Raw genomic sequence first — 24,448 nt, 5'->3', positions numbered from 1 at the left:
GAGGAGCCAAATTTGACAGTCATTTTGCTGGCAAGGCTCACAGGGGCATTAGAGTAACGTACAGTTTTAGTTCCCTAATAGAGTTTTAAGCCCCTGAGAGATAAAGGAAAGTCAGTACGTAAATGAGGCGTTTGGTCCAAATAATTAGCACTTCTAGAGCATTTCTCATCTTCAAGGGGCTTAGTGCACATCCTTGTGAGTGTGGTACACAGCCCCCCTCTCAACAGATGGAGGAAGAGGCCAAGGGCATTTCACGATGTTTGCAAATAGAGCTGGGGAAAGATCTGGAGGGCTGCTGAGGTTTGTACTCAGGGTTCATGGGCTGTTTCCCCTGCTCACAGAAAGCCAGGTGGATTTCCATGCAGCTTGCCAGTCAGTTCAGCTTGGCAGGCCAGGGAGCTGGCTCAGCAGAGCAGGGCTGTAAGAATTAACCTGGGCCTGCACTCAAACCTCATGGGATGACTCTGACCTTTGAATAATTGAGCACTGCAGTGAAGAGGCTTCAGTAACAGAGCTCACAGCTTGAGTACAGGAGCTGTTGGGGGTCAGGGAGGAAAACATTCCTCAATTTTTCATTAACAAGAAAGCACAGATGAAGACTGTGCTCAGAATAGATAAGAACAGACCTTTTTGCAGGGGAAAATGAGCATGGTGGGGTGGGCTTGAGGTTGTTCTAAGCTATGGTCTGTGGTGCCTGCAGGGCTGGTCTTTGCTGGTGTGGAAAGGTCACAAGAATGGTTGGTCATAGGGACGTGGACAGGGCTAAGTTTGATGCTAAGGAGGCAGAGCTCTCTGAGCAAGGCTCGTCCCAAAGGGGTTGTGGAAAAGGCAGCTGCAGACAACCTGTTTATCACAGAATTGTTTGGGTTGAAAGGGACCTTTGAAGATTATCTAGTCCAACCTCCCTGCAATGAGCAGGGACATATTCCATGAGATCAGGTTGCTCAGAGCCCTGTCCAGCCTGCCTTTGAATGTTTTGAAGGATGGGGCATCCACTGCCTCTCTGGGTAACCTGTGCCAGCTCCTTGGCACCCTCACAGTAAAGACTTTCTTCCTAATATCTAATCTGAATCTACCTTCTTTCAGTCTAAAGGCATTTCTTACTGTCCCATCACTAGACACTCCTGTAAAAAGTCCCTCTCCAGCTCTCTTGTAGCCCCTTTAGATACTGGAATGTGCTCTAAGCTCTCTCTGGAGCCTTTACTTCTCCAAGTTGAACTCAGCCTTTTCTCACAGGAGAGGTGCTCCACCCCTCTGAGTATTTCTGTAGCCCTTTATCCTGATGGATCTTACATAGCACAGCAGCTGCACGGGCTCCTCTTACTTGGCTCAAGTCCCAACAGCAGCTGCCCACACCACACCTTTCCTCCTCTCGTGTGGACAGTCCCTGTGCCTGACTGATAGCAGCACGTTCAGGTTCTCTTCTGCCCTGCTTCTTGCCTACGGTATGATTATTTTTTTAAGTGAATAAACTGCTTGTCACTCTAGAGTAGATCAAAAGGACCCAATTACAGCTGATATTCTTGATATTTCTTGAACCACACACAGAGAAACCGAGGGTTTAGGTTTCCAGTGCAATGTAATTTGCTCAGAACTAAATTAAACCTTTGCTTCAGAGGTCCTCAACGGACTTGTGTTCTCTAACAGAGCGAACATCAGTCTCCCATCAGTCTCCCAAGGTGCATAACTGAGGCATGGGGAGTTCAGAAGGTTTGCTTAAGGTCAAACCTCAATGCAACAGGGAAGCAAAGATGTAAAGCCCCCTGTTTACTTTCCCTCATCAGTCCATTTCCTATCCTGCCATAATATGATACCACAAAAACATTTTTATTTTTATGAAATACTGTGAGGTTGAAGAGACTACCACATATATAATAAGGCATCAGGACTGACTGCTCCAGAGTAAGAAAACTTTTGCAAATCTAGCAATTATTTTAAAAAGACTGCTTCATTTGAAAAGAATTATCTCACCAAACATTTTGCAAGAATGATGATGTATTATCCCAAGGAAATTTTGAGGTGACTTTTAGAAATTACACTCAGCCACAGAACAAAAGGAAGCAATTGAAATATTCGCTTCTGCTCAGATATTTTTAATAGAGGAAAGCTTGTTAAAAATAAACTGTAAAAAAGATTTGGGCGGAATCACAAATCATCTCATTAGCATTTGGGGCAAAAAAAAAAAAAGCAAAGATGAAATATCAGCTTGAAAAGTCTTTTCTGCAGAGCCAATTTTCTCCCCCCTTCCATCTGGTTTATCTGTATTCCAAAATTCTCATTTTCAAAGAAGTTTCTAAAACGGCAATTCCGGACTGTTTTTGTTCTTACTAAACAAAGCAATGTACACCCAATATAGAAATATAAAGAGGAATGCAATGAATTAGGCTTTTTTTTTTTTTTTTTGTCTGCCAGTTGATTTTTAAAACCAAACCAAGGTTTTAAAAAGAAAAAAGATAAAAACCACCTTGGGGTTAACTGAGTCTTTAGTCTCTGGTCAAACACAAACCAGCATCAGTGACCCAAAGAGGGCCAGACTCACAGATGAGACTTTTAATGGGAGGGCCACCCTCCCAGCACTTAGGAGACTGATAAAGAAAAAGGAGATGTGGCATGTGAAGAAGCAGAATACGAAGGGCAAACTGGAAATTCTGCTTTAAACAAGAATTTGAAATTTGCCCAGTGCTACTTCTCAACATTTTGTGGACTCTTGATTTGGAGAATGGCAGAAAAAAAAAGTGACACTTTTTCCTGCAATGAAACGATTAGAAAAGCAGACTATAAAAAGAAATTTCTACAAAGAAATATCTAGAATTTTAAAGGTAGTATTCAAACAGATGATCTTTATTTTGCAGTTTATTAACTTTGAGCATAACTTTTTATAAAGAACATTAAAATGAAGGTTAAGAGAAACTTACCCCATAGACCAGTTCACCCACCATGCCATTCCATATCTTAGTCTCAGGGTCCCTAGCTCCATATTTCCCATCTCCAACAATTGACAGTTTGTATTTTATTCCAACATGTTTTGCTATTTCAGAAGCTAAGTCTACACAATATCCTTCATATCTCTCATTCCCTTCTAGTTGTTCATGGTTTTTCTTATACATTACATATGGTGATTCCTTTGAAACAAAAGTAAAGATCAAAAGTCTATGAATGTAAAATACAGCTGTAAACCACACACAATGAGAGTTGTTATTATCCTTTATATTACTGGCAAGTATTTACAATATTTCCTGCTTTGGTACAAAAATTAGAAAGACAGACTTCTGCAGTTTAAAAATCCTTGGCTGATCCTACAGCCACAAATATTATGGATTGCATTCCTAGTATGAACCCATTGAAGACAGCAGGATTTTTAAACACAGTTACACTTCTGTTTGCAGGAGCAGGCCTGATCAGGCAGTCAAATAGCATCACTGCAGTAATAATTCAGGTTTTAGTGTTTAAGGACTGACATACCCACCACCTGTACCATCAACATAATTTTCTAGGGCCCCAGTGATCTAGAATGGGGCTCTGATGGAGGTATTTCCAAAGCAGCCTAAGGGAATCTAGGCTAAAATCCTCAGCAGAATTTTTTTGTCACTAAATTCCCTTAGCCTTCTTGGAAAATTCTAGCTGAAATGCTGGTTACATCTCGCTAAATCCATAGGAGTATAAAACACAATGCTTCAGGAAATAGCATAAAATTGGCTCATGCTTAGCAGAACTGTCACAGGCACAAAAGTCACAATGAATACTGTACAGAGCAGGTCTGTAGAGGCGTTGGGAGGTCCTGCTGCTCGTGAGACACAGGAAGAGCTTTGCTCCTTTGGAATTGCACAGGAATGGGCTGCTTTTCACACAGTGCTAGAGCAGTTCCAGTTCTCTACAGGCTTCATTGTGCCACCCTCACTCAGTCCACAGGGGTTGCGTTTACAGGAGCTGTACCTGAGTGAGGGGTGCAAGATTTGACCCTACAGCAGGGAGGTCACAGCCTGTGGTCATTTACATACATGCATAATAATTTCACTTACACGAGGCATTTAATTGAGTTCAAGTGTCTGGGAAGCAGCAAAACACGACGGTGAGCTCAGTGAGCTCCTCCTGTGAGCAAACTGACTGAGAAGTTTGCAGGGTCAAGCCCTCAGAACAACTCTGGGAGACACTGAACTTTCCAGTCACTTGAAGTCACACAGTGTTCAACATCTGCCTCCTGGCAAGGTGTCTAACACACCTCAGGAGCCATGTGTCTTTTTTCCTAAACACAAACACACTAAGAACATAAAACTTACCAAGATGGTAGTGACTACTATAGTTCTGTTCTCCACAGATGAAGTGTCATTAGAGGGCAGCTGATCTAATGCTGGCACAAATCTTTCATATTCATTCCAGTAACCAGCCTATAAAAAAAGGAGATTGTTACCTCATTACATACCTTTACAAAAGGACTCTGGTACCTGAACTTGTAAAAGAAACTGTCAAAACATGTGGCTTTGTAACATTTCTCACACACGGTCATTAATGTCATTAAGGGACCACATTAGCTTTAAGGTAATTTCCTTAAAGAAACAATGTTCTCAATCCCCAGAGCAAATAAGCACAAGCCAAATCTAATTGAAAATACATATTAAATTCTCGCTATCTCAATCAATCGTGGTGCTTGTGGAATAAATTTCCACGTTTCCACAGCATAAGAATACACTATAGACATGAAAATAAACTGCACAGCATTCTGAATAAAATTCTCTGATTTTGTAATTTTTATCCATATTCTGCTGCAGTTTGGCCAGTGAATACAGCCCCTGCAGACCTGCCTGAGCTGGTTTTGGAGCAGATGCAGACATTGTTAGCAATGCAGGCACAGCAGCTTTATCCTCAGTACAGGACACAAACCCCTTTGTGAGCACGAGGTGACTGTTTATCAGCTGGCTGGTGCTGACCTTCGTGGTGCTGTGGCTACATCACTAGGCTGTTACACTAGTTTTTATATTTCTGCACAACACAGAAGCAACACTGTTGGCTGCACTGTACACCTACCTGAGTGGCTGGGCCATGTCCACAGGCATTTTGCTATCAAACATGTGCAGAATTGTTTAAGGAGTCTCAGTGGTGACCAAGCAGGTTAGGTACCTATCTCCAGGTGAAATCAGGGGGATTTAAGAGACTCAGCTACGCAGACTCCTCTCTCAGTACTTCTGTGACCCTGTCTACCCAATTATTTTTGAAATTCTGCCTTAAACTTCTTTTATAAAACAGAACCAGGCAATTATCCTACTTAGGATCTACAATTTATTTAGAAGATATGACTATGAGTAGGAAATTCTAACTAAAACCAAACTTATTTTCTGTTAATTTCATAAGGTTTCACTGGTTCCAGCTTCACTGTGGCCCTAAAGCACTAGGGAAGGAAAGATTGAAAAAATTTAGAAGATAAAGCTGAGCACAGGAGTATGACAGCAGATATTATGTTTGGCAGCAGAAAATCTCCAGAAGGGTTTTAAAGGAAGAAGTTGTGTCTGAAGTTGACATGGAAACCCATGAAAATATTAAGCAAGGTGAGTGGTTTAGTCCAGGAACTGAACAGAGCAAAGTTCCTGGGATAGGGAAGACAGTAGAGAAAGTGGGGGTTTCTCAGGGCCCTGCTATTACACTGCCTCTATGGTATTTTTGTTTCATTAGTTTCTTGGAATAAATATTTGTGAGGGTGTGAAATCTGGATGCACATCTTGGAACTCACCTTCCGTGATCCACCAGCTTTCATTTCATACACATCAATTGTGTAATTCATTCTCCGCCCATAGGTGTCAAACTGAATGTTCCCTGTCATTCCTTGAACTTGCACCTTAAGGGAATAAACAGGAAAAACATTTTAATAAAAGATTCACTTTATTTTTCCCCCCTCTGTTACATTTTGTAGGAACCCACTTGCTCTAGCCCAGTTTTTATCTATGTAAGAGCCCGGTAGTGCTTTTGACACAGCCAGTTATACTCTTCAAAACAAACCCAGTCCAAACCCATTCGGTTACTCACTGATGCAGAGTGAGCTGCATTTAGGTGAAATTAGTGCTGCAGGCATGTTAAATGTAAGAAGGACTGATCCTGCCACGCTTGGTCACGCTGGGTTCGCTGGTGCAGCACGGAGCACCAGCGAGGCACAAACAACAATTCAGTGCCATCAAACCTCTCACAATACGGTACAGAGCAATCTGCAGTACGGAGCAGAATGACATAGCACATTCCAGGAAGTGCTTTATTTTAAGATCAGTCCCAGGGCAGGGGAGAGGAATGAATGTCTTCTCTGAATGAGCACAGACAATTGTCTCTACTGCTTATGGAATTTTGGTCTCGGTCGGGATGGATGGGTGTGCAGACGGTAAGTCATTAGCATTGCCTACTCACATGAATCATCCAAAGGGGAAGTATAAAGTACTTCATTTCAAAGAAAAAGTCTTTCTTATTTCCCTGTATTAAAGGATGAGGTATTTTCACTCACATCACTTATCAACATCGACAAGCTGTCATCTCAGGCATTAGTGGTAACAGTCTCAAACTTCAGTGGGGGTAAATTAGCTTTAATATTTAGCAAAAACTGTGGAAGTTCCAGGAAGAAGTGAGGTTAGACTAGTCAAAGGCAAACTCTTCAGGGCTGGTGACTGATCTGCTGTTCACAGTTTAGAGATGGTGGACAAGGATACATAAAATAACCAAAATTCCACCCCAAATTATCCAGTGAGCCAAATTCAGACTGACATATTGGATTCAGACTAAGTGGATTTGAACCTTTCTTAAAATAGTTTATGTCATTACAGGGGGCTGGAAGAAAATGTGAGTTATTCATCTCCAGAAAGCTAGAGAGATGAATTGGACTTTGAAAACCAAATTCTACTCTAAGAGGTCTTATAAACTGTGGACTGAGCAAATGCATTTGTAGGGTAGATGACACAGAAGTTGCATCCAGATGTGAGTTGCTGTGCCTGCTTTTGGCTCCTGCTGGAAGCTGCCTGGCTACCTTAGCACAGCAGTGACTGTTCCAGCAGAGCTTGTTAGACCAGCTTCATCCTGATGGGCGTTGAGACATGAGCTTCGTGCACTGGACACCTCTGGACTTCAAATTTAATTTGTTTCTATCTTTGGTGGGAAAACTCAGCACTTTGCAAAACCTGGCTGCACTGAGGCAGGAAGGCTCACCAGGACTGAAACTCTTCCTGTAGCAGCACGTGGAGGCAAATCACAAACACAGTGACTGTTTATAAGTGTCCAGATCTGCTCAGGTAAACTGTCTGCCACTGACCTCATGTCTTAGAACCAGCTACAGAAACAAAGACATGCACAGTTTTCAAGGCTGCATGGAAGAAGACTCAAGTAATGCCTATTTCTCTTTCACCAGCAGCATGACTGTAGTGTGGCATTGCTGGCACAGGATGGATATTTCAAGGATAGCTCAGAACAAAATATTCTTATCTGAGTTGATGCCACAGAGTGGAGAGGAAACACTGTTAAATCAAAGGTGGTTTTTATTTTTCCCTGAAGCAAAGATTCGAGATCACAGTCTGAACAGAAGGAAAGAGGATGATGGAACAGGATGGGGACTGGAAGGCAGTGTGGGATGATCTTGGGTAGTTCTTGTTGGAGGTGTATATAAAGCTCACTTGCATGACTTTGAAAAGCTAAAACAATACAAGGCAACCAGCTAAAAGTCAAACTTCTGCATTTTTTGCCAATCAAGAGTTTGGCTTTTTACATATATATATATATATTATTATTTTTTTTAAAATTCTCCTAAATAAGGGAGACTCCTGTAGAAGTGTTGGTTTTCTCTATTGACATGAATATCTTGTACCTCATTCAGAGGAGTTCTATGTTTTGCTTGTAATTAAGTTCAAATGAACAGTACAAATTCTTTAACTACTTTAGTGAATGTGCAGTTAGGAAGTGACAACATGGTATAAAAAAGAGCTCTGGCTCTTTTTATGTGAGACTGAACCATCTCTCTCATTCCTAAGAGCAATATAATCTGATTACAACTGTCCACAATTCATTATAACCTTCTGATATAATCCTTACAATTTGGTAACTGAGAAAAAGCAGTAATTAAGCCAAGTGTATGAAGGCTGACCTAGGATTTGTTTACACCTAACATGGGCTTAATTCTGATTTTACTCACTCCAGCCCTACGTCTGCATTACTATAGTCAATTCTAACAGGTTTATTTGAGAGTTATTTGAGCCAGATCAAAAGCAGAGTTCTTGTCTCTTGTATCTAAAAAAAAAAATAAAATTATTCAATTTTCTTTGTTGTCACTTGCTTTAACCAAATAGCAGCATAAGAAGAGTGAAAAATCCTCCCCCTGAGGAGCTGCAGCTGTCTGTGTGAGAGCAGGAGCTCTGTGTACATGGAGCAGGACACAAGCACGGTCCCACTGCTGCTGCTGTGGAACACACACATTCATTAACCAGGAGAATTGCCCTTACCATTTTCAGCGCTCTCTCGATGTCAATTCCTTGGCTCCAGGGCACTGCAGGGTTAGCCAGGCAGTCTCCAGCACTGCCTCTCCTGGAGACATCCACACGCTGCCTTCGGAGGTAGCGGAAAGCCTCAGCTATGACCAGGACTGCATCGTGGGTCAGTGCAGATGTGTACTGCAATCGGTGCAGAGAAAGGATGGTGACAAACTGCCGTCTTAAAATTGCCCCAGGTGTGTCAGGTGAAGTCCTCCTCTTTGTTAGAACACTCTTACAAGAATCATGCTTTTGTAGTTTAACAATTCATCTTATTTCAATTAACAAATTTAAAATATTTTGTATAGCACGTGTGGCAGCAAAATAACAAAACCAGTTTACAGTTGCACAAAATTTCAATTTAATTGGAAACTTGCTCATCTAAATGAGTTTAGTGCAAAAGTCTGCAGTTCCATGCTGGACCATACTGCTACCACAGAAAAGCTCATGTGTGGGTTTTTTCTTGGAGTATTTTTTTTGTTTTTAACAAGATTGCCAAGGCAGCTCTGAACTGAAGTTAACATAAGTCATTTCTGCTTGGATCACAATTCTGATTAGGTAGCATCTGTGGCAAGAAGTAGATCAGATTAGTTTTCTTAGAAAACAGCTATACAGGCAAGCAATCACAAAATACACTTTAGGCATTATATCTCTTCAGTAATTTCCCCACCTGCCTTCCCTTACTCCATGGCACATCTGCAGAGGGTGGTAAACTCTGTGTAGCAGCAGCTCTTGAACAAAACCCCCAGACAACTGAACTTACTTGTTCATGTTGCTGTCAACTTCATCCACTGCTTGTCACACGTATCTGGTGACACCCCCAGTGCTATAAATTTAGTATCACCTAGGAAATGTTATGGAAGTGGGGGGTTTTTTTCCACATTTTCCCCACATTTATGTGTTTGTCTGAAAGTTTGTCCCTCCTGGACTTTGCATGTGACATTTCTGGGTTTCACTGGCATTACACCTCTAACTTCAGGGTCTGTGTACATAACCTACTGAGAGCAACCAAAAGTGCTCAGTGTGTAAGACCAGATTTCAAACCCCTTGTAACTGATCCCTCTTATTTCCCCAGTGTTTTTAAGAGGATGAAGAGGAGAAAAGCAGAATGTAAGAGGGGTCTGTGTGTACTGGTGCTCCTGCCCTTCTTTTGGCAGCCTGTGGTACCACAGAGACCCTGCCAACCAAGGAGGGTCAGAGGACATGCTGCCCATGCACGAGTTACAAAGGCAGAAATCCAAGTTTCAACTGCTTGTTCTGATTCTCTCTTTGTGGATAAGATTTATTATATTCAGAAGTTAATTCTATCCTGTAGGGCAGGATAGCACAACTGAAGGTCTGCATTTCTTATAACTGTGTGTTATCTTTCAGTTTGATATAAGCCCTTGTGAATTCTGCACAGAGTGAGGCGTCTGCACGTGCAGATCAAGAGACTTGTATCTGATAAAAAAGAGTGCAAAGGTGTGAAAAATGTTATACAGCAGGCATTGTTACTGAGCTTTGAACAACAGCAGTGTAGAAACCCTTACAGAGTGTGTGTGGTGGTTCCTGCCCTGACTGTAAAGGATGCTTTGCAATGATCACTCTCTCCTCTTTTAGAAAAAAAGTTAACATAGGTTATACGTCACAATCCATGCAACGATACAGAACCAGACAGTGTTTTTAAGACATTTGTTCTTGTATTAAAAAAAAAAAAATCTTGTAATAGCTGTCCAATCTAGCACTACATAAAACTTACACACTGATAATTTTTTCAGCAGACTGCGTCAATTGTCAGTAACCTTAATGCAGTCCCTTCCAAGTCATGCCAAAAGAGCTATCTAATTTTCTACTTTATTTGAATTCTACTTATAAATGCATGAGCATGCAAAGAGAAAAAAAGAGAGAAAGAAGGGAAAGGCTGATAAAATACAGAATAAATTAAACATCAGGGCTTTAATCTCTAGGCAATTTTATTTCCTAATCAAAAATACTGTACATCAATTTTTAAGTATGCTTTTTGTCTGATTGACAAATACTGTGCACATTTCTATAATGAGCGATACATTTGTGGAAAGGTAATGTAATCTTTGTGTTTGTACCATATACTTAAGAATCTTTTCTAAGGAGAGAGAATAATTATTCCCTCAAGGTAAATTGCTTTCAAGTGGAATAAAATTTTCTCAGGTTAACTTTATATATTTCAGAGCTTTTAAGATTTGTATGATACTTATCTTCACTTCTGCATCACTGCTAGGAAGCTTTAGAAAACAGGACTAGGTCCTAATCCACAAGCAACAATACACTAATCTGGGTTTTGAGGGCCTCTGTTTCCCTTTCTCTGCTTCCTCTGAAATACCCACCAAAGCTGTGGGATGGGATTAAGATAATTTTCCTCCCTCACAGAACTCCCATGCTCCCAGGGATGGAAAGGTGGATCTCCTAATGGCACTGTCAGAAGCAGCAGAACCTTGGGACTGGTTCCTGTTGTGTCTGTATTCAAACCCAGCACTTCCACCTGCCCTGGTAACCCTCCATGCATGGGACTGAAACAGATTTTTCCTCCCTATGTATTATTTTAATGCTTTCCTGAATTTTGTCTTACTAATACCAAGACATGACTCCAGTTTATCAAAGTAATTTTGAATTCCAAATCTGTTCATCAATTTGCATGTGTCCCTCCCAAATTAACAGGAAAGACATGAACTGTCTAACCATGGCTGTGGTTCTTAGGTTTCCCTGAATGGACTTCTGGGAGTGACAGAATTTAAGGTCTTCTCATCTACCACCAGACCAATATCCATTCACCATTGGATATTGTTGAAAAAGAACAATCTTCACCAAAAGAGGAAGAGATAGAAGGAACATAATAGGAATATTAGTAATATGCAGTGGTCCTATAAGATTTCATGATTTCCATGCCTGGATAGAGTATCCCTGATGCACTCCTTGACTGGACAGTCAACAGCATCTCTACTATGGAGATGCTGAGGCACAAAAAGATCAGGGGGAGATAGTAACAGGTTGCCAGACTCCTAATAAGAACTGCATTTACTTCACTCACTCTATGACAGTTTTGGTGAACCTGGGACTTCCATTCAAAAAAAAAATTGAAAAATTTTATTGGTTGCAGATATAATGGCCAGACTATTTAAGTAAAGGACAGAGGTGCAAAATACAGGGTTAGATTAGGAGGGCAACTGTCAGCAGTGACTAGAGGTAGCAGTGGCTTCTCAGTGAATCTAGAGCTACTTCATTTTGCACATGAAATTTTCTATTACCATTTAAATGCACTAGTAATCCACAGTTTGCATGTAAACCCTAACCTAACTAGCCCCCACACCCACCCCAAGACTAACTCAAGAAACTCAAGTCAAATATCTACTGCACAATGACAGGATTTGCAAGACCAAGCCTTTGCCTCTTAGGCACTCCCAGCATGGTGGGCACTTGTGTCTGACTACCAGCCTCTGCTTCTTTCTTCTGGAAAGGCAGTGAATGTTGCAATATATTCTAATCAGGGGTCTGTATCATACATATGCAAATATCTGAGGTTAAAAAGTCACAAATAATTGTTAAAAGCATATCATCGTCATCACTGTCAGGTTAAAATAAATACCTTTAATGGTGAGTTTTTGGCTTCAGGGAATTCCCTTTCATCAAGCCTCACCCAGCGCTGTAGAAACTGTTGAACCATTGGGTTTTCATTATTAACAATCTGGAATCCAGTAATGTTGGCACCTCCATGCATTACTCTCTCCAGAACAATGTCTGTGAAACCCTGGGAGGACACACGTAGGAAACAAGAATCATTGTCATCCAAAGTCCCTTTTCTTTGGCTCAGTTATACCTGCTACAAGTGTAGCACAAAAGAAATGGATTAATGTCCCTCTTGTTAGCTGAAAATATTCTATCAAGGAGACACTGAATAGCATTTAAAACATCTTTTTGTTCTTTCAGTAGAAAACTGCCCTGTTGGATTGTGGCAATGTGGTACATAATGTTTGCCAGTCAGGAAGAAAACTGGGGGGAAACCTGAAGTTATTATTTCCTCTGTCGTCCTCAACATGATAAAACTGGTCAAAGACCTCAAATCCCATTCGTACAGCAAAAGTGCAAGTGAAGGTTCAGGGCTGGGAGCAGAAAACCACTTGACACTCAACTGTTCTGTGGAGGCAAAGCACACACCTCTTGCCAGGCAATTCTCCATCATAGCATCACTTACTTAGCATTTCACTTGCAAACAGAACGGGATGATTCTCTCCCACTCTGTTGTTATTTATACCTGAGGCAGTAAATTGGAGTCTTTCTGATTAGTATGACTTGATTGCAGTCATGTTTATCTGAATGTCAATGGTTACACATGCTAAAAGGCAAACCAGAATAAGAACCTCTGTATTTCTCTGCACACACTAATCAGCGAGGTCATGACTGGTTCTTATAATGCAAAATGACACATCTTTAAGTCAGACAGCACTTATACTAAATAAGGGTAATTTAAAATTTGTCTTTTCTGCTTTAATCACACCAAAACACGGATATAGAAAACCTTTGAGTAAGTAGCGTTGCTAACTAGAAAGTGTGAGTTTTGGAAAAACATTTTTCCAATCACAGTAGACACAGAACCCAAAACTGAGTCTTCCTGCAGGATTACAATACGAGATGTTTATAAGGAACTTAAACAGATGGTGTTTCAAAGGCATCACAGAAGTCCCTGAAAGTCAATCCTACAACAGAAGAAGCTCTGATACAGATAAAACTGTACTGCCTCTTCCTGGTAGGTCAGCACATACAAAGGCACAACTGAAATACAAAAGAAAAACTAAACAGCCTGGCTGGTTTAGTTGATGGAATTGTTCTAATTTGCAGCTTTTTACCACTTATACACAAATATGCTACAATTATTTTTCCTGGAGTGCTTAAATATAAAGTATGTTACACAGAAGATTACAGTCACAAGCATCTAGTTTATGAGGACAGAAATTAGTGCAAAGCATACAATTAAATTATTATTTTAAAACTGGTAGAGGATATGAGATTCTCAGACAAAAGAAAGACCATAAATGAGTAAAAATGAAATACCAGTTCTAGTATTTACTGAAGTAATTTCTCAAAATCTAAGACCTCATCCATGCATTTCCACTTCCTGATTAAAGTTGCCACAACCTGAACAGAATATATTACTCTCTAACACTTGTCATGAAGAAAAGTTCTTACCAGGTTAGCTAACATGTAGTGATAGCCTCTAGAATGTTTGCCGAGGACTACAACCTGTGTGAAGAAAAAAATTACACATTATTCAACTGTAAGAAAATGACTCTCAACCAGTGGAAAACAGCCAGAGAATGAACAACACTGGTAATCCTTTATGCTCAATCCACGGACATGATGTAGCAGGTTCTGTTTTTAAAACACACGGGCAGAGAAAAAAAGAGTAAAACTCACAAGGCTGGGGAGACTCCGCTTGCAGAGATGACCTTACCCGGAACACTCACTCTTGTGTGTCTTCCCTGCTGGCCAGATCGATTTTAGTTATCAGTTCAAGTATTTCTGCTCTGAAATGAGGTAATACTATACCCACCCACTCACCAAACTCCTGTTTACTTTGCCCCTTGTTTGTGGAGTGTGTGAGAGGCAGAGGACACAGCCCAGCCACTCATGTTTGGGTGGGTGGGCTCCAGGTTGTACAGGGAGTTTCCTGCCATGACCACCCTGGCCAAGCCTTGTCATACATGAATGTTTAAATTCAAATTCCTAAAGTTATAAGCAGTGACCTTCATTGCCTTTTCACAGCTTTCAAAAGGCCTGAGAACTTGTCACTTCCAGTGCATCTAAATGGACACATCTGACCTTATATGTTTTGTCAAAATTTCTACTAAATGCTATGTGGCACAACCCACTAAACAACATCTCCTGCTCTCCCTGACCCCATTTGGTCATCTCTCTGTACAAACAGTCATTAAATGGAATTGCTAAGAGACAAAAAGGCAGTAGGATGAACGGAGCAGGTGGATTCTGTGAGGGTCACGGGGGAGGAGTGGAGGCAACACTGTCTGGCAAGCCTGAACTCTGCCATCCTGTGTGCTCATCCCCACTTTAGGAATACTGTGCTTTTGCATAAAGAACAAAACCAAACATATCTCCCATGTCTACTCAGCTGGCTGCTGCCTCACCAGCAATCCCTTTGTGCAAGGCTATGCCACTGCACGTGGGACCCAGCCCTTGCCTTCAGATGGTAATCTCAGTAACATCCATCCAGTCCTGCAGCCATCAGGTGCAACAACATCCAGCAGTAAGAATTACAATTGTGGTGCTTCCATGTGTGTCAGGACATAACCCATCTTACCCAGAACTGCTGGTTCCAAAATAGCCAACATAATGCTGGTGATACACACAAGTGTATCACTGACCACATCCTATGAGCAGCTCAAGTGAGCAGATGATGCTCTTTGATGGAGAATCATCTGAAAATCTATACACACCATACAAACATACTTGTCCACGGTCACAGAAAAACACTCCAAATGCCATACTTTAAAAAGACATCTTTTCAACATGACCACTTGCTAAAAACAGATGACATTTGAGTCACTGACTTTAGATATATGGCTGAGCCTGTTCAAGTTCTTGATTAAATTATTAAGTTCCCAATTGCCTCTTTGGGTAGTATTGTCCTTAATAGGCGCCATTTCTTTTAAATTCACATTTAATTCTGTAGGAATTTGCATACTTCCAGTAGTCTGAAAATAAATTGCTGTTAAGGTCCTCTGGAGAACTGTATGTACACTTTGCTGGTAGAAAGCATCTGCTTTCCTACACTCACATTTGTTTTCCATGGAAATGTGCAGGCTTTCTTCAGATCATCTGGTGTGCATGCTATTTGCATACTGAATTCTCTGTGTTTTAATTTCACCTTAAAGGCAGGTTAGAGACAAAGAACTTATTTAAGAACAACAATACTCTTTGTGGTTTTAACCTTAATAACAAATAAGAAAGCTTTTACATTCCTACACAGAAATGTGTTTATTTAGGAGAAAAATATCACCACAGACGAAGTCAGAGGCTGTAAGAAAAACATACATGGAGCTCCTACAGGCATCAGGAGCAATAATGCAAATAGGAAATGTAGGGTTCATTAGCATAGATTGGACTCAACTTCTGTCTCATCTGTTGTCATGTCTTCAAAATGACCAGAAATAATTCAGTTTAGTCCCTTAGAGAGGTTCAACATTCAAGCCTTAATTCACAGAGCATCTTTCAGAAGTGACCTGCCAGCATTTCTACTCACACAACCAACCGTGTTAGCTCATAACCATTGAACTGGATCTTAACAATGTTTTTAAAATTCACTACACACTACATTGCAGTCCTAAATCTTAACAAGTACAACTCTACTCCTCCCTCACTTTCCACCCTCTACCAACTGCCCAGCAAGTCGAAGGGAGCTGCTGGATTAGCGAGCCCAGCAGAAACAATCACAGACGTGTTACTCCTAGGGGAGTGAAGGGATGGATAAAGCTTCTTTATGAAGAAGGAAAACAGGAGTATAACAAATAAATCTCATCAGCTGCTGATATATTGTGAAGCTTATACAGAAAGTGGGATATTGAATAGTGGTGGTGAATAGAAAGCCAGGATTACAGGGCAAGGATTTCAGAGAGCTACATGTCTTTCCTAAGTTTGACTTCCGAGTCTTAATATTGCTTTCACCTTGACTGAAAGAAAAGCTTATAAGGTTTTACACTGAACAAAGGAGGAAGGAAAAAAATGGCTGGAAACCATCATGAATAATTCAGATTTCTGATCCCACGTAATTCTTGCTTTGTAGATAAAAAGATCATAATGTCAGGTTTGATATAGAATCAAAGTTTATATTTTTAATTAATTCTTTGGATATTTTCAATTAATTAAGAGAATATCTAGAGGGAACATAATTAAAATGTATCTGCTTTCAAAATAAAAGTAAAATTTGCTGGCCAACACCAGGCTTACAGTTCAAAGACCACAACACCTAAGAGGAAGGACAATGAAGAAGAAGCAGAATAACTTTCATATTAACGTCACAATTGCTGCATTATCTTTTGACTTATTTCCTAGTCAAATTACAAGCACAGGTAGTTCCTGGTCTAGAACATGGATCTGGGTTTTTAGGCCATGAAAATTAAATACTGGGGTTAAGGATGAAGAAAACATTACAAGGAGACTGGTGAACTCTTAGATGAAAGTAAAGGCATGAAAAATCAAAGAAATGAATATTTCTCCAAGGACTCAGTGATGAACTAAGATGGTAAGAACAAAGTGTGTAGGTGAGCAATAGTAGCAGACCACAGGCAAGGTAAGGATGAGCTAACGAATGACAAGACCCTGTGGACTCAAAAGAAATCAAGCAATGCAAGAACATTCAAGTCTGGTAGGTGGGAATGAGCAGTCCTAGTTTGTCTTTTAAAAATATCAGTGGTCTGTCTCTGATTCGTAAAACTTTTCGTTTACAGATGAAGGAAATCACAGAACAGGTGAGGCTGGCAGAGGTCTCTAGGAATTGTCTGTTCCAATCCACAAGCTCAAAGTAGGGGCAGCAAGAGCAGGCTGCTCAGGACCATGTCCAGTCAGGTTTGAACATCCCCAAGACAGATTCCACAAGCTCTTTAGGCAGCCTGTTTCAGTGTCTGACCACCCTCACTGGGCATTGATGAGACCCTGAAACTCAGAGACACTCTGTAAGAAAAGCCTGACTCGAACGTCTTCACTCCTTCCTATCAGGTATTTGCACACAACATTGCTTTGAGCTTTCTCCTCTCCAGGCCATGCAGCAATGCAACCCAAGTTCTCTCAGCTTTTCTTTGTCAGTCAGATGTTCCAGTCCCTTAATGGCCATATGGCCCCTTCCCTGGACTTATTCCTGGATGCCCATGTCTTTGCTGCACTGGTGAGCCCAGAACTGTACATGGCACTTCAGATGTGGCCTCACCACTGCAGAGCAGAGGGGAAGGGTCACTCTGTTGACCTGCTGACCATGCTAATACAGTGCAGCCTGGCATGTTCTTGGCCTTCTTTGCTGTGACACTGCAGTGCTGGCTTGTGGTCAACCTGAGTGCCAGGACCCCAAGATCCTTCTCTGCAGAGCTGCTTTCCAGCCAGGAAGCCTCTGTACTGGTGCATGGGGTTATTCTTCCCAGGTGCAGGGCTTTGTACTTCCTTTTGTTGAACTTCATGAGGTTCCTCTCTGTCCACTTCATCATCCTGTCCAAGTACTGCAGCACAACTACCTGGTGTACCAAACTCCTCCCAATTTGGTATCATCTGCCAACTTGCTGAGACTGCACTCCAGCCCACAACCTTCAGTTCACTTAAAGAGAGGTTAAACAGTATTAGCCCCAGCACCCTTAGGGTACTCCAAATACTGAACAGCCTCCAGCTGGCCTCTGTCTTGCTGATCACAACCCTCTAAGCCCAGCAGTTCAGTCACTTTCAAATCCACCTTCCTGCCTCTGTGGGCTTTGATTTTAAAGAGTCATTGAAAAATACAAGCTAAGAGGATATGCCTGCACTTTTACTGAGGGAGGGAGCTATCATGACTTTGGCAGCAGTAAAAGGAAAACCACCATGTCCAATTAATACCTGTTAGGAGCTCATCTTCATTTGAATCCACTGCCATCTGGTCAGTTTAGTCCGTTTAATCAAAGTTATTTATCACCCTTTATTTACAAATGAGAAAAGAAAGAAAAAAACTAGATCACAAATGTACAGACCACCTCATGCACAGCTCAAAACCATGATATTTTATGAGTCTATTAGATCTTCCATAACACACTGATGCTGACAGGCAGTATTGCCACAAAGAAAGTCTGGAGATTTTTACTGTGCTTTTCATACCAGACAAGCGGCAGAAATATGCCACTTTAATGGAATGACAGGCAGAGATCTGACCTGCTGTAACGTGTCTTTCCATTTTGACCCTCTCTGGGAACAAGGCAGGGTAGAACTCTGGAGTTCTTCTTTCCTATGTTTTAAAAAGACAGTAGTAAGAAAAATGAGATTTCCTATAAACTCAGAGTAAAAAAAGGATCTTATTGTCTTTGTTGAGGTTAGTTGTGCATAATTTTGGATTCCATTGTTGCAAAAAGCCCACATTCAGGAAAAAAACCCAATCTACTGATTTTTAAGTATATGTGCACATTTCTGAGGACAGAAGAGCTTAGCTACCTGCAGCTGAACAGTAACGTGCCTTTAAACCTTGCTATAGACATAAAATTATGACACCTTTGCCTTCAAAGCAGGGAGAAAATGTCAGAAGTGATGGCACAATTCTTTCTTTCTTTCCAGCAGCAAACAAGCAAAACAGATAAATGGACTGAGGGCTAAAAAAAATTTAACAGTATTGTCACGATCAGCTATCAGTGTTGATTGCACTTCATGGGAACAGAGGGATATCAAGCACAGTAACGACTGTCTGGCAAGCCTAAATTGTTGTGGAGCACATTGCCTTCTCACCTGGGTATCAGGTCAGGTGTTTTCTAGCTTCTACCCCAATTGATAGGATTTCTGTTATGAAAGTAGAGTTACTTCAAGCTTATCTCAGATCTGAGCAGCTCCTACCTGATATTGGATTGCATGATTGAAAACAGCAATCCCTGGGATGCAGCACCCTATTGGACCAGTGGCACTGGCTAATTCGGTCCTCAGGACACACTTAAGAAAGGAGAGGAACAGAATATCAGGGTGACCATCCAATGAAAGCCAAAGCCAAGGCCCAAAAAGTTGTCATTATGTTAGCAAGATATTTAACTTCTCTTGAGTGGCACCTGCAAAGCACTGCATCTCAGCTCTGTTTCTACCACTCAGGAGAAGGAGAAATTGATGAAACTCTTGAGCTGGAAAACAGAATCCTCTCCCCTACCTCCCTCCCACTCCTGCAGACCCTTCCTGCAGCGGGGGAGCTGCCCATGGGGTCTGCAGCAATGGCACTGCAGTTCTCTGGGGTCAGTGCACCCTTAACAGCAATGCAGGTACCTTCTACAGCATTTCCATAGGAGTAAAGGTGCAACAACACTTGACAGCAGAACATAATCATTCCTCACTATGTTTACTTTGCACAGGTCGCCTTTTCTCATGTCAATTTTCCAGACAGTAGTAGGATAAACAGGAGGAGAGTAGAAAATAAAAGTTCTCCTGAAATGTGAACAGGATTTTTGCCATCTAATCAGATGCCACAGCAGAAATAAGATCCACTGTAACCTCAGTAGCTCAATTTTACGTAAGCTTGCAGAGCCCACTCGCCAGTTTTCCAATTTACACACAAGCACCTGAAGAAAGAGCGAATTCCCTTTGAGGATTATAAACACTAGACAAAGTTCAATCTTCCCTCAGTAAATTTGTAAAAAAATCCCCCCTTTTTTGGGGGTCCTGATTTTGTCTCTTTCTATCACACCAACAACACTAACGCCAATATATGAGGTTGCAAAGGAACCACAATCTCATGGTGGCAAAGGCTACGTCCCAGCTAGAGGTGGTCTGTCACTGCCAAACAAGTGCTGCCTGTCCTGCCTTTAATTCCACAGAGACAAAACCATTTCCACATTCAGCAGAAGGAGCTTCCCTCACAAAGCATCAAAACTTCCTGACTGTAACTGTAGTGCAAACCCAGGGACAGCGATTTATTTCTTCACTTAGTATTAATGGGATGGGAATGTGGCCACCAGGGATTGTGATGCTGTAAAATATGCAGTAAACAATGATTTCATTTATATGAAGAATGAGTACTAGATTAAATTTGAGTTAAATATTAAATGAAGAATGTATTAAATATTAAGATGAAGATTCCACACACATATTATTTGTTGCAGACAAAAATAACTGCAGAGATAGCTGAGATTAATTCATCACCATTTCAAGAGTCTTCATGCCCTTTAGGGAATGCCACAAATCCATACACGGTCCCAACTGGTGTATTTTGTATTTTTGTGCAGTATATGGACCTAAGGATTTTACTTCCGTGCAATTACCAACTTATACATTCGTGACTACACCTCATAACCCAAATCTCACTTTTCTCTGCAGAACAGTATCAAGATCATTTGTTTGGGCTTATAAAACATTCTTCAAACAGCTTTTGGCTGTTCCGCAGTGTATTTCTCATGGGAGAGACTCTCCTAGAGAACCGGAATCTCCTAGAAGGAGGAGAGAAAAATGTGCATGGTGGAAGCAGGGATCTGAGATGCCTCAGCCAGCATTTCATTAAAGCTTTTCCCCCTCTGGTCCCCTTCTTGTGCCCCTCTCTCCCTTGCCTCTTTCCCTGATGATAGTCACATCAAGAGTGAAATTCTGCCTTTAAGGCCATCTCCAGATGATGGTTGAGCATGTTAGTCCTTGGAGGGTAATTAAATGCAACATCTGAAAGCTGTATTGTGCTTCATTCTCCCTCCATATGGCTAAACCTTCTTTTCTCATAACTAATCTGACATTTGCTGATTGAAGATTGTGTAGTGGAATACGCATTTAATTTGTGCATAAAAGGTTACATTAGAAATTACTTCAGAAAAATATCACAAACTGCAACATCGGTTCTGAGGGCATGATACTTTCTCCTAATTTCTTTCCCTGTGATGACAAAATTTTCTGTGAATTTTCTGTGCCCTGAAAAATTTTTCCTAAATTGATTTTCCTTGATGTGACTTAGCAATATTGTCAGATTAACTCATCTGTTGGCAAAACTATTGTTAAAGGACATATTCTACTGTAAAACATCAGACCTTGGAGGACATGGAAGAGTTTGATGATTCCTGTTAACTGACATTCATAATCACAGTTATTCACCCTTTAAGCTGAACAAAATTCCTTAAATAAGCTTTTCTTTCTACCAAAAATTTCTTCTTTGCTTAGACAGACGAGAACAGCCCTGTACCTCTCAGGACTGCATCTCTCTTCACAAGTCACGTCCTTCAATACAAAGACCTTTGTGTCAAAAACAATCAAAACTTAAGCTACCCTTCATTACTTGAAGGTATTTCACGAAAAACAAGATCAGATATAAGTGGCTGTTACAACCACAACAAAAATTCTTCGTAGCATATGAAAAGGATACTCAAAATTGCTGAGACCTTTGCCTCTTATTTTGCCAAGATATTCTCAAGGGAAGCAAACAACTATTTACATATGTTACTCTGCAGCAGTGATTTCCATAGCTATGTAATTTTAAGAAGGAGATAATATTTTGTCTACGCAGTTCTACTATATTCTTTGAGAAATACACTCCCTTGGAAATGATTCATAATAGAGTGATCTAAGTTACATCTGAGATAATTTCACAGAAGTTCTGGTACTTTCTGAAGCCTCTGTGAAATCTGAAGTTCTTCCGAAATCTGAAATTTCACCTAAAATTTCACATGGAGACTTTAAATCTCACAGGAATCACAGAAAGGCTGCTTTCCATAGCAACATTCATGGTTAAACTTCCTTCAATCTGCAGTGCAACCAGCTCCAATCCCATGTAACATGGTCCCACCACAATAACATCCTCATTTCCAACTTCACATACGCTCTCTTTCCTACAGGTCCGTATCAGGTATATCAAAATCAGTACCATCAAAAACAGCTTCCACCTTAGCATGCTTCACAACACCTAAAGCCACAGTCACAAAGACTGTTAATAACAGTCATTTTACATTTATTCCTAGTTTTCCAAAACTTCTGCAGGAGTCACAAATCCTTTTGATGGTGTCTCCACTCCACACCAGTAAAAAGCGGTTCTTTAGTGGCCTTTGCATCGTGTGCCCGATCCCTGTGACACAGGAGATATGGAACTGTCCCTTTTGGCTTTCAGTACCATGAAACTGGTACTGACAACATCCTTGGAACATTCCTAAGAGCACACCCTTGCAATCACAGACAAACATAAACAATGTTCATTTCCTCTCTCCATATCCCACAGGGTACACAAAACTTCTTCAGTCATGGCTGCTTAAAATATGGAGGGATGTATATCCACTGGGGGCAGAGGGGAAGAAATTAGGTAAACTGAGTCCCATGTTGTCATTTAAAAAAAATTTACACAAATTTCCCATTTTCTCCATACTTCCCATCAGCATGTCAGAGTAAAATCCCATATCATTCCCTGGAATTGAACAACAGTCCTTGGAAAAAGAATTCTGCTTATATAAACCATTACTGCATGTCAGGATCACTTCAAACCATTATTTGGATATAACCCAGAAGTGTCGCAGTAATTCAGTCCCAATGCTCACATGAGAATCTTCTGGAAGGGGTTTTGTGCTGCAGAGCACTGCCTTCAAGCAGACCAAAAATACTGAATAGTAACCATTCTTTTTTTTTTTTCTCCTTTTAAGCATTTCCTTTCCTTTTCAAATGCCCTACAAAATTAAGAAAAAAAAGTCCATGCAACCTCCTCCAGGAAAAACAAGGCTACTTTTTCTTATACTTTTTATTATAAATGGCATTTTACTGTGACTGGAATTGCACTCTATTTGGGTTTTTCAATGCTTTGAAGGAGTCTGAAAGGTTTATTCTGCTTCACTATAAACAGCACTCTGCAATATTCCCCACATAACTTGGTGCATAAACCATGAACTGAAAAAGATTACGAAGAGTTAATTTATTTTTACTAGATTTAGTTTATGCAGCAGGGGAGGCTGTTTTACTCATATCAGGTAATAAAGTCACATCAATCTTTTTCTTTTCTGATTCTTCACATGCCTTCTCCCAGTACAGAAGATACCTGGGGTATTTTTAAGGGTCTATATTTATTGTTGATAATTTTATTCATTACATGTTTTGGAAGAACAAGCTTCCAGTAGTACACACACCATTATACCTTCACATGCACAGCCATGGTTTGACACAAATAAATTTAATTTAGCAACATGGGTTTTTCTTAAGCCTGGGAACATTACCTTCCTCTAAAATTGTTATGTTGTTTTTCAGCTTACTGGTTGGATACTGTGGGATAAGTTTGTATTTGAGTTGAGTTGATGACTTACAGGGCCTGATTCTTCATAAATTTAGCCCAGGCTGCCCCAGGCTTTAATCTGATCCCCAGAGGCCAGTGGAATTGCACATGTAAGAGGGTGGGATAAGAAGTAGGAATCCTGCATGAATGTGCAATTACAAGCAGTGAGAGATGTGCACTGGGATGGTATTTTGCCATAGAATGGCCTGATCCAAACCCATCTGTAGCCCAGAACAAATGTACCACAGCTCTGGGTCACACCTCTGCACCTCATGTTTAGGGACTTCTCCCTGCAAGACTGTAGCTGGGAATTGCCAGGGTCTTGCATCCTGCACCACCAGCATCTGGGCTAAAAGAGCCCAGGGGGGTGGCCCCCACTTTGAAAATCTTGTGTTTGAACTGCAGGGTAACAGCGCTCGACGAAATGCACGTGGGAACACCTTGGTGCATGAAGGACCCTAAAAGTCCCTGTGGTTCTTTTCCTGCCCCTGATACGTGATTCATATCACACTGAAGCCATTAATCCCAGCCTAGTCAGCTGGGAAAAAAGACATACACTCTTGTGCAGCTTTTCTTTTACTGAGTTGGGACTTCTTCCCTTGTAAATGAACTGATGAGACACCAGAACTACCGCGCTGTCTCTGGTGATGTACAACGCCTGTTTGCACAGTGGTATTGTGCTATTACTATTCATTTTGATAGTGTATTTCCTTCCTCTCCCTGCAGTTGGTTCATCTGAATTGTCGCCAAGATGGTTGGTTGCCTTGGAAACTAATTAAGGAAAGCCTTTGGTTAGAAGCAGAGTTTCAAGCATTAAACTATTTGAGAGACAGATGCAGAAATTAAGGTAATGTCTGCTAAGATGAAAGGGTTTATCCTTTACACGGAGAAGAAAGAACCACATTAAACGCCATAACTGAAACAAAGCAGCTTCTATAAAACACTGATTTTTAAAACCTGGAAGAGATGAGTGAGCGAGGGATTTCAAAATCAGCCAGGGGCTTACAAGAGGCGACAAAGATTC

General features: G+C 40.9%; 1 protein-coding gene across 7 annotated transcripts in view; it reads right to left on the bottom strand.

The window, feature by feature from the left end:
• Positions 1-24,448, bottom strand: part of GRIA3 (glutamate ionotropic receptor AMPA type subunit 3) — a 143,755-nt gene that overhangs the window by 48,829 nt on the left and 70,478 nt on the right. For 6 of the 7 annotated variants that reach the window (XR_007628348.1, XM_050310922.1, XM_050310921.1 and 3 more), the window contains exons 5-10: positions 13,680-13,733; positions 12,082-12,243; positions 8,457-8,624; positions 5,723-5,827; positions 4,278-4,385; positions 2,916-3,122 (exon numbers count right to left, since the gene is read on the bottom strand). Coding sequence is in view for 6 of the 7 variants with exons in the window: in XM_050310922.1 (XP_050166879.1) it covers positions 2,916-3,122; positions 4,278-4,385; positions 5,723-5,827; positions 8,457-8,624; positions 12,082-12,243; positions 13,680-13,733 (804 nt within the window). In the remaining variant the exon portion in view is untranslated. The other variant, XM_050310924.1, reaches the window with a different exon arrangement.

This window comes from Myiozetetes cayanensis, unplaced genomic scaffold (genome assembly GCF_022539395.1).
Source record: "Myiozetetes cayanensis isolate MyiCay16 unplaced genomic scaffold, myiCay2020 scf15, whole genome shotgun sequence".
NCBI lineage: Eukaryota > Metazoa > Chordata > Aves > Passeriformes > Tyrannidae > Myiozetetes > Myiozetetes cayanensis.
The sequence above is the reverse complement of the archived record's forward strand: the minus strand, read 5'-3'. Positions and strand labels throughout refer to the sequence as shown.